Here is a 12,369-nt window from a genome sequence, read left to right as displayed (position 1 = left end):
TGACTGCTTTAACAAACTCCTCAGAATTCTTTACCGTGTATTCTGTGTTATCCACCAAGGGCGCCAATAGACTGTTATTCTAGACCGCAAGGAGTATGACGACAAGATTTATAAGCTTTTGCGCGATTCTGATACTTACAGGAAATTGCCACGTGACCCGACCCGAAAAACGGAGCAAGTTCTCAATAAGTTTGTTTCTATCTTGCATAAAGAACGGAAATGCATTTCGGATGCAATGTTTCATCAGTTGCACAGCACCGATGGTTCTGCCCCACGGCTGTACGGACTGCCAAAAGTCCATAAAACAGATGTACCCCTTCGGCCAATCGTGTCTTTTGTTGGAAGCCCGACTTACAACCTCGCGAAATACCTGGCTCGTCTATTGGCGCCCTTGGTGGGTAACACAGAATACACGGTAAAGAATTCTGAGGAGTTTGTTAAAGCAGTCACAACACAACGGCCACTGGATGAAGACGAAACGTTGGTTTCGTTTGACGTAGTCTCGTTGTTTACCAACGTACCAATTGACCTGGCACTGGAAATCGCTAAGTCAAGACTGCTGGAGGACTACAGCCTTAAGGATAGAACCAAGTGGTCATACGAGGACATTCATCTTGGACTAGAGATTTGTTTGCAGCAGACTTACTGCACATTTAGAGGCCAGTTTTACAAACAAGTGTATGGCACGGCCATGGGCTCTCCAGTGTCGGTGGTGGTTGCCAATATGGTTATGGAGTCGGTGGAAGAACGCGCTCTCCAAACGTTTACCACACCACCACGATTCTGGCAAAGATATGTGGATGACACGTTCTGCATCATCAATATTAGCCAGGTTACAGCGTTTCTAGATCACTTAAACAACGTGCAACAAGGGATCGCATTTACCATGGAATTGCAACGTAACAACCGGCTTCCTTTTCTGGATGTGAAGGTATTACTGGCAACAGACGGGAGACTTTCCACGCAAGTGTACCACAAACCAACGAGCACCAGGCGCTACTTGCATTTCACGTCTCACCATCCTCTGCACCACAAGAGAGCTGTGGTGAAAGCGCTAACAGATCAGGCCCGAAGGTTGACCACAGAACCCGGAATGCTCCAAACCGAATTACGAAGGGTGCACCAGGCCCTGCGGTTAAATGGCTACCCGAACTGGATCCTCCGTGACCGAAAAACCACGGGTGCTCGGAAAAAGGTTCAGTCCAAAGAGCGTGCTTTTGTTACCTTGCCATACATTCCTAGGTTAACAGACATAATACGTCGCATGTTAATCGACTTTGGGATCTCGGTAGGGATTAAACCAGTCAACACCCTACGTCAGATGCTGTCGCACCCCAAAGACCCCATTGATACAAACGCGGCAAGGGGTGTGGTGTACGCGATCCCATGTCAACAGTGCAAGGAGATTTACATTGGCGAAACGGGAAGATCTCTGAATACGCGCCGTAAAGAACATGAAAGGGATGTAGCCAAGAAAGATGCTAAAAAATCGGCATTAGCGCAACATGCTACTGTCCTCGGTCACACCATAAACTTCTCTGCTGCCCAGGTGTTAGCGAGAGAAACCGATTTTCACAAGCGAGGTTTCCTGGAGTCGTGGAACATACATTCTCACACCAACACGATGAACGTTAAAACGGACGTTCTAATGCCGATAACTTATCGGTCGCTTTTGCACCATTGAGCCAGGTGTTATCACACGACCATTGGTGCGCATTGCGTTTTTTCTACCGCCTTTTTGTGTGTGTTTCGCCGCCCTTTTCGCTTTATAATAACTTGTGTTTGCAATGTATGTCATTACCCTGATGAAGGTGTTTCGTATGGGACATTGGTTTTGCCAATGCAAACTTCCTCAGCCACTGTTATAAGCATACCAAACAGAACTAAATTCAAATTATAGTAAATAAAATGGATAAGAAGAATAAACTTTATCTATAGCCAAACATTCTCCAGGTGAAAAGCACAAGTAGAAGAGATCCCAGTAGAAGTGCGGCTGTGTGAGCCAGAACGCCAGCGCGCGAGCTTGAGTTGTTTGTGTGTACGTCACTGCACCAGCGGGGCAGCTCGTGGGCGTACGCTAAGCCCGCGAGAAATCCTGTGTGGATCTAGCCTAAGAATTGCTTTTGCGGCAATGAACCGAATTGTCAAGGCAAAGTTTTTCAGCCAGTTACTACAAGAGATGTGCCGAATATTCGGTTTGCCGAACTTATTCGGCCGAATCGGTCGTTTTTGCAAAGATTCGGTTTCGGCCGAATAATTTGTTGCGATTCGGCCGAAACCGAATCTTTGTTGAACACAAATTTAAGGCGTTAAACGTGTCTTTCTTGCTTATTGAGGTCCACGCAATCTTTCAAAAGCCCAAACATAACGAAAATCGAGTCAATTTTTATCTTTTTCAACACATTATCGTTTTTCCCACTGTAGTCAAAAAAATTAGTAATTGATTGGCAGGTTGCCAATCATGCTTGAGGCAATTTTAAACCCCACAGAACTGAAATGAGGACGAAACACGACCATTCTGCACTAGTTGCCTGGTAGATAAACATTTTTTCATTGCAAACGAGTACGACTTCGCGTGACGTCATAAATGATTCGGTTGATTCGGCCGTATTTATTCGGCAAAACCGCCAAATATTTGGTTTCGGCCGAATCAAAATTTAGCCGATTCGGTACATCCCTAGTTACTACTACACTAGCCAACATGGCCTATGTCTTGTCATCAGGTGCACTGATGAGAGCTAAAAGGTCAAAACAGTGTGCAGTATTTGCAGCTTACTTATCATCTACCTATTGGCTTATTAATCATATTGCCATCACTTTGGTTCCCCAGCATTTGCTTAGGCATTTAAAAATCAGTTTTTTCTGTAGTTTATATCCATTTGTGGTATTGAACAGATTTTGTGGGGCAATAATGTTCTGCCTTTTACTTCCAACAAACTGGAGGGCCATTAGATTAGGGTTGCCATACGTCAGGATTTTCCCTGACATGTCAGGGAATTTAGTGTTTAAATCTGCGTCAGGGAGAAATGTTAAAATGTACTTTAAAGTCAGGAATTTAATAAAAAAATATAGATTATACTATGAAATTAATGTACCAATGGAGAAAATTTCTTGTAGTTAGCTACAACCGCGTCTATACCATAAAACGTAAAGAGGTAAACTGGCGGCGCGCAGGTTAACGCACAAGGTTACTGTTTCGTTTTGCAGTGTGTGTGCGCGCGTAACAATACCTGTTTGTTACTAGTTGTCTGACAATACGCGTTAAATACAGAAATAAAAATCCGCGTCTCAAGAAAACGATAGATACGGCAAACACTAGCGGCACTATAGAGTCCGGTTTACTTCAGGTCTAGAAGGTAACGTCAGGTCAAATGTTTGGAAAATGCTTGTTTTTAACGTTATTTATGATTTTAAACCTTCACCTGACCCGAATAGCCCTAACCGCCGGCATTTCTACAAGTCTGCAAAAAAAGAAAGAAAAAAATTAAACTATTATAAACTATTTGACATTTGACCTAAAGTGAACCGGACTCCAGTGCCGCTAGTTTTTGGCGTTAAAGTATCTACCCAAGAAAACACAGCGATGCTATGTGGGAACTTGGGGAGTTTCATTTGCTTTAACTGTGTATCTAATATGCATGGAATTAAATAACATCAAAAAGTCGTATGTCGTGAGATATAAAAACGTTTTTACAGTGGCATTTTATTTCAAATTTAAAAAGGTTTTTAAAAGGGCGGCTCCCGGTGTTTTTTTTTCTGTGAAAATTGGAAATTGGTCCGAATAGTTTTTAGAGTAGCAAAGGTTGGCAACATGTGATATATGTGCTCAGGTTTTTTTTAAGGTTTGGTTTGGGTGACCGCTAAGTAGTTTTAAGAGACCGCAAGTGTTTCATTTAAATACCAAAAAATAGCCAAATCCAAATTTTGGGAAACCGCTGGAGAAATTTAGGGGACCGTTTCGGTCCTCCAAAACACCTTAAAAACACTGTATGTGCTTATTGTTTCAAGGATAGTGAGAGTAGCAAGCTTAGCCTAATAAACTTAACTAAAGAGAAGCCTACGCAGCAGTGGCGTAGGAGCATATGCTGCCGCCCCTGGCTTTCGTTGAAAATGCCGCCCTAAGTAGACTGCAGCAAATTGTTGAAATAGTTTTATGTTCAAGCATCTTTCATTAAAAATAATTACAAATAATGTGCCGCGTCTCAGAAGTTCTATATTGCTCGAGAAAGAAGCCTCACTGTCTCAGCGTTAAGGCCAAAAATAAAAGACAAAAAATGGAGAACAAATGTATTAGGCAAATATAAGATCAATAGCCGCCTCAAAATTAAACTTTTCGAGCTTTCGCCGAAGCAAAATCAGCGATAATATCTTCGAAATCAAGTTTTTGAACGTAGTCTCTTTCTATAGAAAGAATCGATAGAGCTGATAGCCGATCATCATTCATGGTAGAACGTAAATACGACTTATTATTTTCAGTTTTGAGAAACTCCTCTCACAGCTCGCAATTGAAACACCAATGGTAAGATAAAGTTTCAGACACAAGCATAAATATGGTGTCGAATCAAGTAGGTGTGATTTAGCTAACCACTGTAAAACATCAAACGCTGTTGCATTACGATCAAACGTGGTTTCACTACTTCGCACCAGCCTCTTAATCTGTCAATTTCCACAGCTAACTCCAAAAAGTCCACCTCGTCGTCATAAGTGCCTTTAAAAGCGTTGGTGAATCCATTGTGACTTTCGCTTTGCAGCAGCACGTGAGGATTCAAAGACCCAAACATATCATTCAAGTGGTGTATGCCGGTAAACCTAGTTTCAGTTTCAAGTTTAAGCTGTCCAAAGCTTGAAACATGCGTCGTCTTACTTCTCCAACAACACTAAGGCCAGCATCTTCTGCATGTTCGCCAGGCATTCTCTTTTTTCTGCAAACTCTCCGATCTTCAACTGGAATCTCTAGCTCTGTGCATTTTTTGATCGCTGCATCCACAGAACCTTTAACCAGATTATCTCGTTCTTCCACTAAAAAGTTGACAAACGCTTTCATCTTGTTAGAGCAGTGGTTCTTAACCTGGGGTTCGTGGACCCCCAAGGGGTCCGTGAGATGGTTTCAGGGGGTCCATGGAGGGAAATATGTTAAGTATCATTAACCAACAGAAGAATATTTTTAAGTTTCTCAACCACTTTTTCAATCCTGCATACGAGTGCACGCTGTTTATTACACCTTAATTATGCCAAGAACAATTACTTTTTGTGATTGTCTTCCCTATTGTGACATCATAACACACATGGACAATAGACTTTATAGGACAAGTGATTTGTGAAGTTATATATACCAGAAATATTATCAATTCGATGTGTTGGCCACTACAATATAGAAACGTCATTGATTTTAAAGGACTGTGAAGGTGGATTTAAATGCTTCAAAAGCATGACAGGGTATAATGCAACAAACGTGAAACATATAAAGACTTATGGTAAATTGCGTTGGGGGTCCGCACACTTACAAAATTCTTAAAAGGGGTCCGTGACTACAAAAAGGTTAAGAACCACTGTGTTAGAGCATTGAGCTAACAGCAGTCCTTTTTGCTGCAAGTAAGTTTGGGTATCATGAGATTCTTGCAGGATTACTTTCCAAAAACATAAGAAGGAAAAGAAAGAAAAATTTTGAATCGCTTCTAGAATACCATGAGCGTCACCTCGTGTATTAAGATTTTCGTTTAATTTTCTTACCATCAACACACTTGTGAGCACTTTTCAAACTTTCGTTCAAGCACTCGAAATCTATCAAGCGGTATCCTTTTGACATTACAACTGGCATCATAACAGTTTCATCTTGCAACGAGTTGTACCGTACCAGTAGATTTCTTCTGCAGTTTGGCTTGTGGTTTTGTGAGGACATTTTCCTCTAAATCAGGGGCGGGCAACTTCTCCAGTCGGCGGGCCTAAATGGGGGAAAATGAAGTACTTGGCGGGCCGGATTCCTGAATCGATACATTAATCGCGTATTTATCCAGATTTAAAACGGATTCTTGACCACCTAAACCTAAACCAAATACAATCAAGGACGTCACAGTTACAATACAGTCCAAACAATCTAACTAATATAACATAAAATTATTCAACACAGGAAATTTAATGCATACACCACAGACTTACATACTGCTGAAACACTAACTAGGCTACACGTGTGGAAACAAAGGAAACCGTGAAAGCAGGCCACACACATGGAGGGCAGTTATGTCGTAACAATGGACGTATGGTGCAATGGTAACAACGGCGGGAAAGTCTTTTGCTATTGGGGAGCGGTACTGTCCGTTACAACTATAATTTGACGCAGTAAGCAAGTAGTGGGGGATTGCGGCAGACTGTTGCCTCGGGCCACATTATCATGTAAGACCTGAAACTGTCTGCGGGCCGCTCAAAATCCCGTCGCGGGCCGGATCCGGCCCGCGGGCCGTATGTTGCACACCCCTGCTCTAAATGGACCCTTGTGGTACTAAGGCTAGTACAAGTACTTGGGGATACAGCACTACATGTAGGAGTAACAGCACTGTCATCAACTCTTTCTCTTTTTCAAGATGGAACTCCTCTAAGTGCAGATCTTTTACTTTTTGGGGGCATTTTATTTTTGCAGTTATTCACAACAGTATTGGTAAGCTATGCTATAGTAATAGAGTCAAAAGATAAAATTTCCTTTTTTATAAGAACAAAAAACGTTTTTTAAAAAATATTGACTTTTATCCAGAAGTGTCCCCTTAAGTCAGGGATGTCCAAACTTTTTTTGATGGGGGCCAATTTTTACCAGGTGAAGATGCCCGCGGGCCAACGTTTTTTCGGAATCAGAGCGCAAATATACGGGATTTAAGGAAATTGTGGGATTTAGTTCCATGGAAAGCTTTTGCTTGAAGTGGCAAGTCGCCAAAACCCCACAACGTAATCCAAACTCTGACGTTATATACGCAACAGAATTTGAAAAAAACAGCCGCGGGCCAAGTGAAAAGCCGCCGGGGGCCGCACTTTGGACACCCCTGCCTTAAGTCATTTTGCCGCCCCCTTGCAGCGTGCCGCCCCTGGCGCAAAGCCAGAACCGCCAAGTGGCTGCTACGCCACTGCTACACAGAAAGTTAATTGACACGGATCAGAGTATCGTATCTAACGGTTTCTCGTGTCGCTGTCCGCGTGACTTCCGAATATTGGATCGCAAAAAGGTTAACCCAACGGTTCTCAAACATGGGGTCCGCGGTCCTTTAGGGCAGTGGTTCCCAACCTTTGCACACCGTGGGACCGGTAAAAATGTAAAAAACATACCACGGACCGGCAACAAAAGATCGTAGTGAATGCAACAGATATTTGTAAGCTTTTTGTTCACCAAAGTTGTCGTTGTGCAACATAATGCGAGATTTAGGCATTGCCTATGTATTTAGGGCGTAAAATTAAAACCAAACGGAAATCAACTCAACTCAAATCATCTCAAAAGCGAAGAATAACTATGTTTTACAAAAAATTGTTGAATGCTAGACACAGTTTGTGACAAAACAATCATAGACGTCACAAAAGCTTTGTTAAACAATTTGCGGGTATCAACGGTGGAGAGCTATCCCAGTTTTACAGCCAAGCGTAAACTGACTTTCGCAGTTACCAACAACTTTGCAATAGGCCTACTTGTCATTGTATTTTAAAAAGTAGCTTGACATAAAGAAGATAGTTTGCGGACCGGCAAAATATTTACGCGGACCGGCGGTTGGGAACCACTGCTTTAGGGCTCCGTTAGGCAATTTGCGCAAACCGCAAAAAGCTGAAAGTACAGTTTGTGCAACTAAATAAGTTTAAATCAAAGTGAAATTGAGAATTGACCGTCTCCATTGCCAAACAATAGGCTTTATTGCATGTCAACTAACAAAAATGCAATTGTTCGCGCACAATGGTAATGTTTTTTGTCTTGTCTGTAATGTCAGATTTAGATCATTGTTATGCAGAAAATTCTGCAATCAATTTTCCTTTTTGTGAAAAACACATTCAGGCTTAAGGACCACAAGTCCTCGAATTAATGGCAAAGGGGCCGTTTAGAGAAAATGACGAAAGTTTGAGAGCCACTGGGTTAACGCAACTGAGATAAATTTTGTCAGGGATTGTATATCATAAAATATGGCAACCCTACATTAGATGGCTACACTAACCAATATGCCATATGTCTTTTAATTAGCTGCACTAATGAGACCTTATAGGTCGAATTAGTGTGTTCTGTCTACTTATACAGCTTATGTTTACAAAATCCTTATTAGTAAATCACTTGACTTTATACTGCACTCGGATATAATTTTCATAGTAGCCTACTGTTAGCTATAACATTATTATTAAAAAGCTAACATGAAGTGGTTTCCATATTTTTTAATTTGGAAAAAGAAGCACATTCTAAAGAAAGTACAGACACTTTTGACAGTTTAATTTTGATTTGTTTTCAGATCGCCTCTTTTTTGGTTTGGGACATTTTAGAAAAGAGCTTTTTGGCAAACGTGAACGACAAGACATAAATAAATAAATCCACGAATATTAAAACCTATTGGGTACTTTCTCTTTATCCATATCAACTTCCAGGATATCACATGTCCTTTTTAAAAGAGGTTCTATTGAAAAACGTTTGCAATGCACAAAACAGTCCAGCTTGTTGGTTGACCAAAAAACTTTCTCTCATTTCATTTCAGGTACACACCAGCATTTCAGGTACACACTTTGTGAAAGATGCAGTAACTCTAATGAAGGATAAGTAAGACCTCCAGGGGTTTGCTCATATAAAGAAATCAGCTGGCCCTGTGATTGCATGGTTGTTTATGTTGTCTAGCAATTGTTTTCGTACCTTAATTTTTTTTCAAATAAACTTTTTGCTTCACAGCACTCTCTGGCATAGTCTCTCATTTAATCCGTTTTTTTATGGAAAATCTACCCTTTGTTTACAGTTTAAATTGAGTAACTTTGGAAAAACATATGGTCTTCGTTTAAGCTTGACTTTTCGTCTGTCCGGAGTTCCTGGTCGGTGTCAAAGTCGTTAAACATCAGCTCATTAAAGATGCAGTCAGTTTGGAAAAGTTCCATTTTCACCAGACTTTAATTTAATCAGTAACAAGCTTTATGCACCCTTGAATATGTTAGGTAAAACCACGCAAAAATCACTTCAACGCGTTTAAATAAGGACTAAAAGGCAAAAAACTCAATAATTTTTTTCCCAACAGCACAATTCCAACCATACGTAGTAATATTACACATGGTAGATGCACAAAACCGACCACACACGCTCAATTTTGTCATTTGCCTGCTGTTAAAGCACCAACTCAATGCAAGCATCCGACAAGCGTGCAGTGTTAATCAAGCGTGACGGTAACAATAGCTGGATTACCATGTTAGTATCACTGATCTCTATAAACCAGTGGTGGCCAAACTACGGCCCGCGGGCCGCATCCGGCCCCCAGTCCTTTTTCATCCGGCCCGCCAAACACCTTGCCTGGTTTTTTTCAAGCACCATGTTTACCACTGTGAACAAGCAGTGCAACAGCGCTGGCTGCTACTAGCAGTAGCTTGTGGCAAGCGTTGTTATTTTTAGAATAAATGCCCTTGCAGTTTTATTTTTACAACAGTCTGCCAACCATGACGTAAGTAGCTAACGGCAACCAGTTACGACAAATTTTACGTAAATCTTATTTAATCCGGCCCTCCAGTGGCAAAACAGTTGCAAATTTGGACCTCTGGTACAAAAGTTTGGCCACCCCTGCTATAAACACTGGATTGCGCTACTCCGTTGAACGGTTGGGTGATTTTTGAAGCAAATTGAAGCGTAATGGCGGCTGAAAAGGAAGCCCCAAAAATGCATTGTGGGCAATGGGGAGAGAGTGGAAAAATGACGATAATTTTTATTTTAGGCATTTGTGTAGCGATTTTGGCAGATATGATTTGTAGATTAATAGGACGCATGTATTCGAGTGTGTAATAACCAATAAATATGCGTAGATTGACTGTGATGTGTATTAGTGTATGTGTACTCCAGATTGGAAAGAATGGCCTGCGCGGAGGATTTATCCTCCGCGCAATATTTTGGATTTCCCCTTGTAATCCGCGCAAATTTAGGCTTTTTACGTGTAATCCGCGCAAAAAATTGTTGTCCGCGCAACTTAGCACAGCTTTCGTAAGTAACTATAATAAACTTTCTTTAAAATTTTATATTTTCGTTTTACAATGAAGTTCTATGTCGTCACAAGCCTTATTTCGCGAAGAATCCACGTAAATCAGTCAAGCACATCGAAACTTTCCGATCATCACGCTTGAAATAACATTTCTATTTCGCTAACGTAGTCGTTAAAAGTACATTTATCTGTACTTTTAGGACGTAGTTTGACCATAGATAACTTAATTCACTAGATGCGCAACTCGGCGAAATCGCTCAGACAAGTCACGCTTGAATGAACCAGTACACATGGGCTTCTTTACAATGGCGGGCAATGGGTGAAGAGTGAAGATATTGGCAAAAAATCGCAATTTCTTGCATTAAACGTCAAACAACTTTGGAATTAAAGTGATAATAAACTTGCAGGTTACGTAAGTGTCATGTATCTCGTGTATTTTATTTGTTTTTAAAAGTTTATTGTGTGTTTTGAAAGGATCACTAACCGTTTTTGTTTGATTGATTTTTTATGTTAAATATACCGTGGACAAGACTAAATTCTCGTATTTGTGATTTAGTTGTATTTCTGTGTAATAGCTAGGTTAGCCACACCGTGCCAGCCAATGGCAAAAAATCTTTGTTTAAAATTTGCAATCCTGAATTTCAAAGCAACTCTGATATGAAGAAACATTAGAGCAATTTACAAAAATGTGTGCTCTCATTGCGTGACCAACTTAGGGAGACATAATACATGCTTCATAAAGAAACGTAATATTAATTTCCTTTTAACCCACTTCTGTTGTCAAAATCAAACAGTAAGTCTTTTAGAGCATTCATATGTGAAGATCACTTTGAAAAAAGCGATCTGCTGATTATTGGTTGCAGAAAAAAGTTAAAAATTGGATGCTTTGCCAAGTTAGTACACACTTCTTAAGTTAACAATTCATTTTAAACAACAAGTTGTACAACATTTAGAAAAGTGGTCATTTTATAGAAAAGGCAAAAATACCTTTTGGTAGAACAATATAAAAATAAAATTGTTAAAGCATACATAAGGTACAGTTATGTTTATTATGAATTAATCTGGGTTTCTGTATGTTAAAATTTTTGTGGTAGACTTTGCATCTCAAGCAATGTTGAGGTTGAATGGGCTCCATTTTATGGATGGTGAGTTAAACCACTATCCTTATCAACTTTAAATGCATTTTTAAGTATAACACCTGCTTTTAAAACAAGATAGTTTTTACCATTAGGTTTTTATTGTTTTTTTGCATCATTACAGGGGAGTTGGATAACTTTAAACTTTGTACGGAAGTAAGCAGGAAAAACAAGAATATTAACAAACATGTCATACAAGCATGGAAGGCACAACCATAATTCGCTCACCTCACTGCAAGCCAGTAGATATGGCAACACATTTAAAACTAGATTACCTAATCTTCAAACACAGTAACAGAAAAAGGGCCGGTAATGTGTAAAATGTGTGCAAAGTATGGCAAAAAATGGAACGCAACAGAGTGCAGCAAATGAAATCCAGTGCAACCAGTGAAGAAGAATTGGTAACAGTGGACGACCGAATTCATTAGGATATCTTGGTATGCAGATTCAAATGTTTCTCATTTAATTTTGGAACAGTAATGTGTCATTTCCCATCTGCAGGATTTGGTTGAAAGTCAAAAACACTCACTAATGAGTGGCAAGCCTCATTTTTTAAAAATGCAATGTAAAAATGCTTCAAAGACCATTAATCGGAGACAGTACCACCCTGATGTGGTTCATTGGGTAATTGAGTTGTTTGCTAGAGCTTCAGCAGCATATAATCATCTCAGAACCAGTGGTGTTCTTATATTGCCACCATCACGTACTTTACAGTAGTACAGGTATAAGTTGCAATTTTACACATAGTTTTTTGAACTGACATATCATCACACAATCCTAAAAAACACTGTAGATTGTTAAAAATATTGGCTCTGGTGCATGTGGTATCAACCAATCGGCAGTCAATGCTCTGTGGATGAAAAGTTAGTTAACAGCAGCAATTTATGCACTTTTTCATGTTTTTTTTAAATTTATTATTTTCATGTAGTCAGGAAAATTGGTATTCTAGGAAGGCCTAAGGCCACTTAGTTGGATTTATTGACTACGGGGCCAGAAATGCAGACACCATAATGGCAACCCATATATGTAGCAAGGTGGTACACATAATGCAAATTGTCCAA

The 12,369-nt window shown here is 40.1% G+C and overlaps 3 protein-coding genes and 1 long non-coding RNA gene across 4 annotated transcripts in view; 2 read left to right on the top strand and 2 right to left on the bottom strand.

The window, feature by feature from the left end:
- LOC145208042 (uncharacterized) overlaps positions 1 to 225 on the bottom strand; it is a 2,416-nt gene extending 2,191 nt beyond the window's left edge. Inside the window, exon 1 of the mRNA XM_080078871.1 lies at positions 216 to 225. Within this exon, the coding sequence (XP_079934997.1) occupies positions 216 to 225 (10 nt within the window). The remainder of the gene's footprint in view (positions 1 to 215) is intronic.
- A 10-nt stretch (positions 226 to 235) lies between these two features.
- LOC145207899 (uncharacterized) lies at positions 236 to 2,001 on the top strand. The gene is made up of 2 exons (XM_080078854.1): positions 236 to 1,549; positions 1,954 to 2,001. The coding sequence occupies exons 1-2, from the start codon at positions 236 to 238 to the stop codon at positions 1,999 to 2,001; spliced, it is 1,362 nt and encodes a 453-aa protein (XP_079934980.1).
- A 2,274-nt stretch (positions 2,002 to 4,275) lies between these two features.
- On the bottom strand, positions 4,276 to 5,899 carry LOC145227852 (uncharacterized). Its single transcript, XM_080092779.1, has 2 exons — positions 5,731 to 5,899; positions 4,276 to 5,019 (listed from the first exon to the last, which is right to left on the bottom strand). The coding sequence occupies exons 1-2, from the start codon at positions 5,897 to 5,899 to the stop codon at positions 4,787 to 4,789; spliced, it is 402 nt and encodes a 133-aa protein (XP_079948905.1). The 3' UTR covers positions 4,276 to 4,786.
- A 5,254-nt stretch (positions 5,900 to 11,153) lies between these two features.
- LOC145227862 (uncharacterized) lies at positions 11,154 to 11,494 on the top strand. The gene is made up of 2 exons (XR_013859993.1): positions 11,154 to 11,206; positions 11,267 to 11,494. It is a non-coding gene; the product is annotated as an uncharacterized LOC145227862 (long non-coding RNA).
- The last annotated feature ends 875 nt before the right edge of the window (positions 11,495 to 12,369 follow it).

The sequence above is a fragment of the Phallusia mammillata genome, chromosome 1, assembly GCF_965637545.1.
Source record: "Phallusia mammillata chromosome 1, kaPhaMamm4.hap1.1, whole genome shotgun sequence".
Classification (NCBI taxonomy): domain Eukaryota; kingdom Metazoa; phylum Chordata; class Ascidiacea; order Phlebobranchia; family Ascidiidae; genus Phallusia; species Phallusia mammillata.
The sequence above is the reverse complement of the archived record's forward strand: the minus strand, read 5'-3'. Positions and strand labels throughout refer to the sequence as shown.

Coding starts and splice junctions, on each gene's coding strand:
- LOC145207899 (XM_080078854.1), top strand. CDS start 236: ATGTTTCATCAGTTGCACAGCACCGATGGTTCTGCCCCACGGCTGTAC. Junction 1,550..1,953: donor TAAACTTCTCTGCTGCCCAG/GTGTTAGCGAGA, acceptor AACATTCTCCAG/GTGAAAAGCACAAGTAGAAG.
- LOC145227852 (XM_080092779.1), bottom strand. CDS start 5,899: ATGTCCTCACAAAACCACAAGCCAAACTGCAGAAGAAATCTACTGGTA. Junction 5,020..5,730: donor TGCTCACAAGTGTGTTGATG/GTAAGAAAATTA, acceptor TCAACTTTTTAG/TGGAAGAACGAGATAATCTG.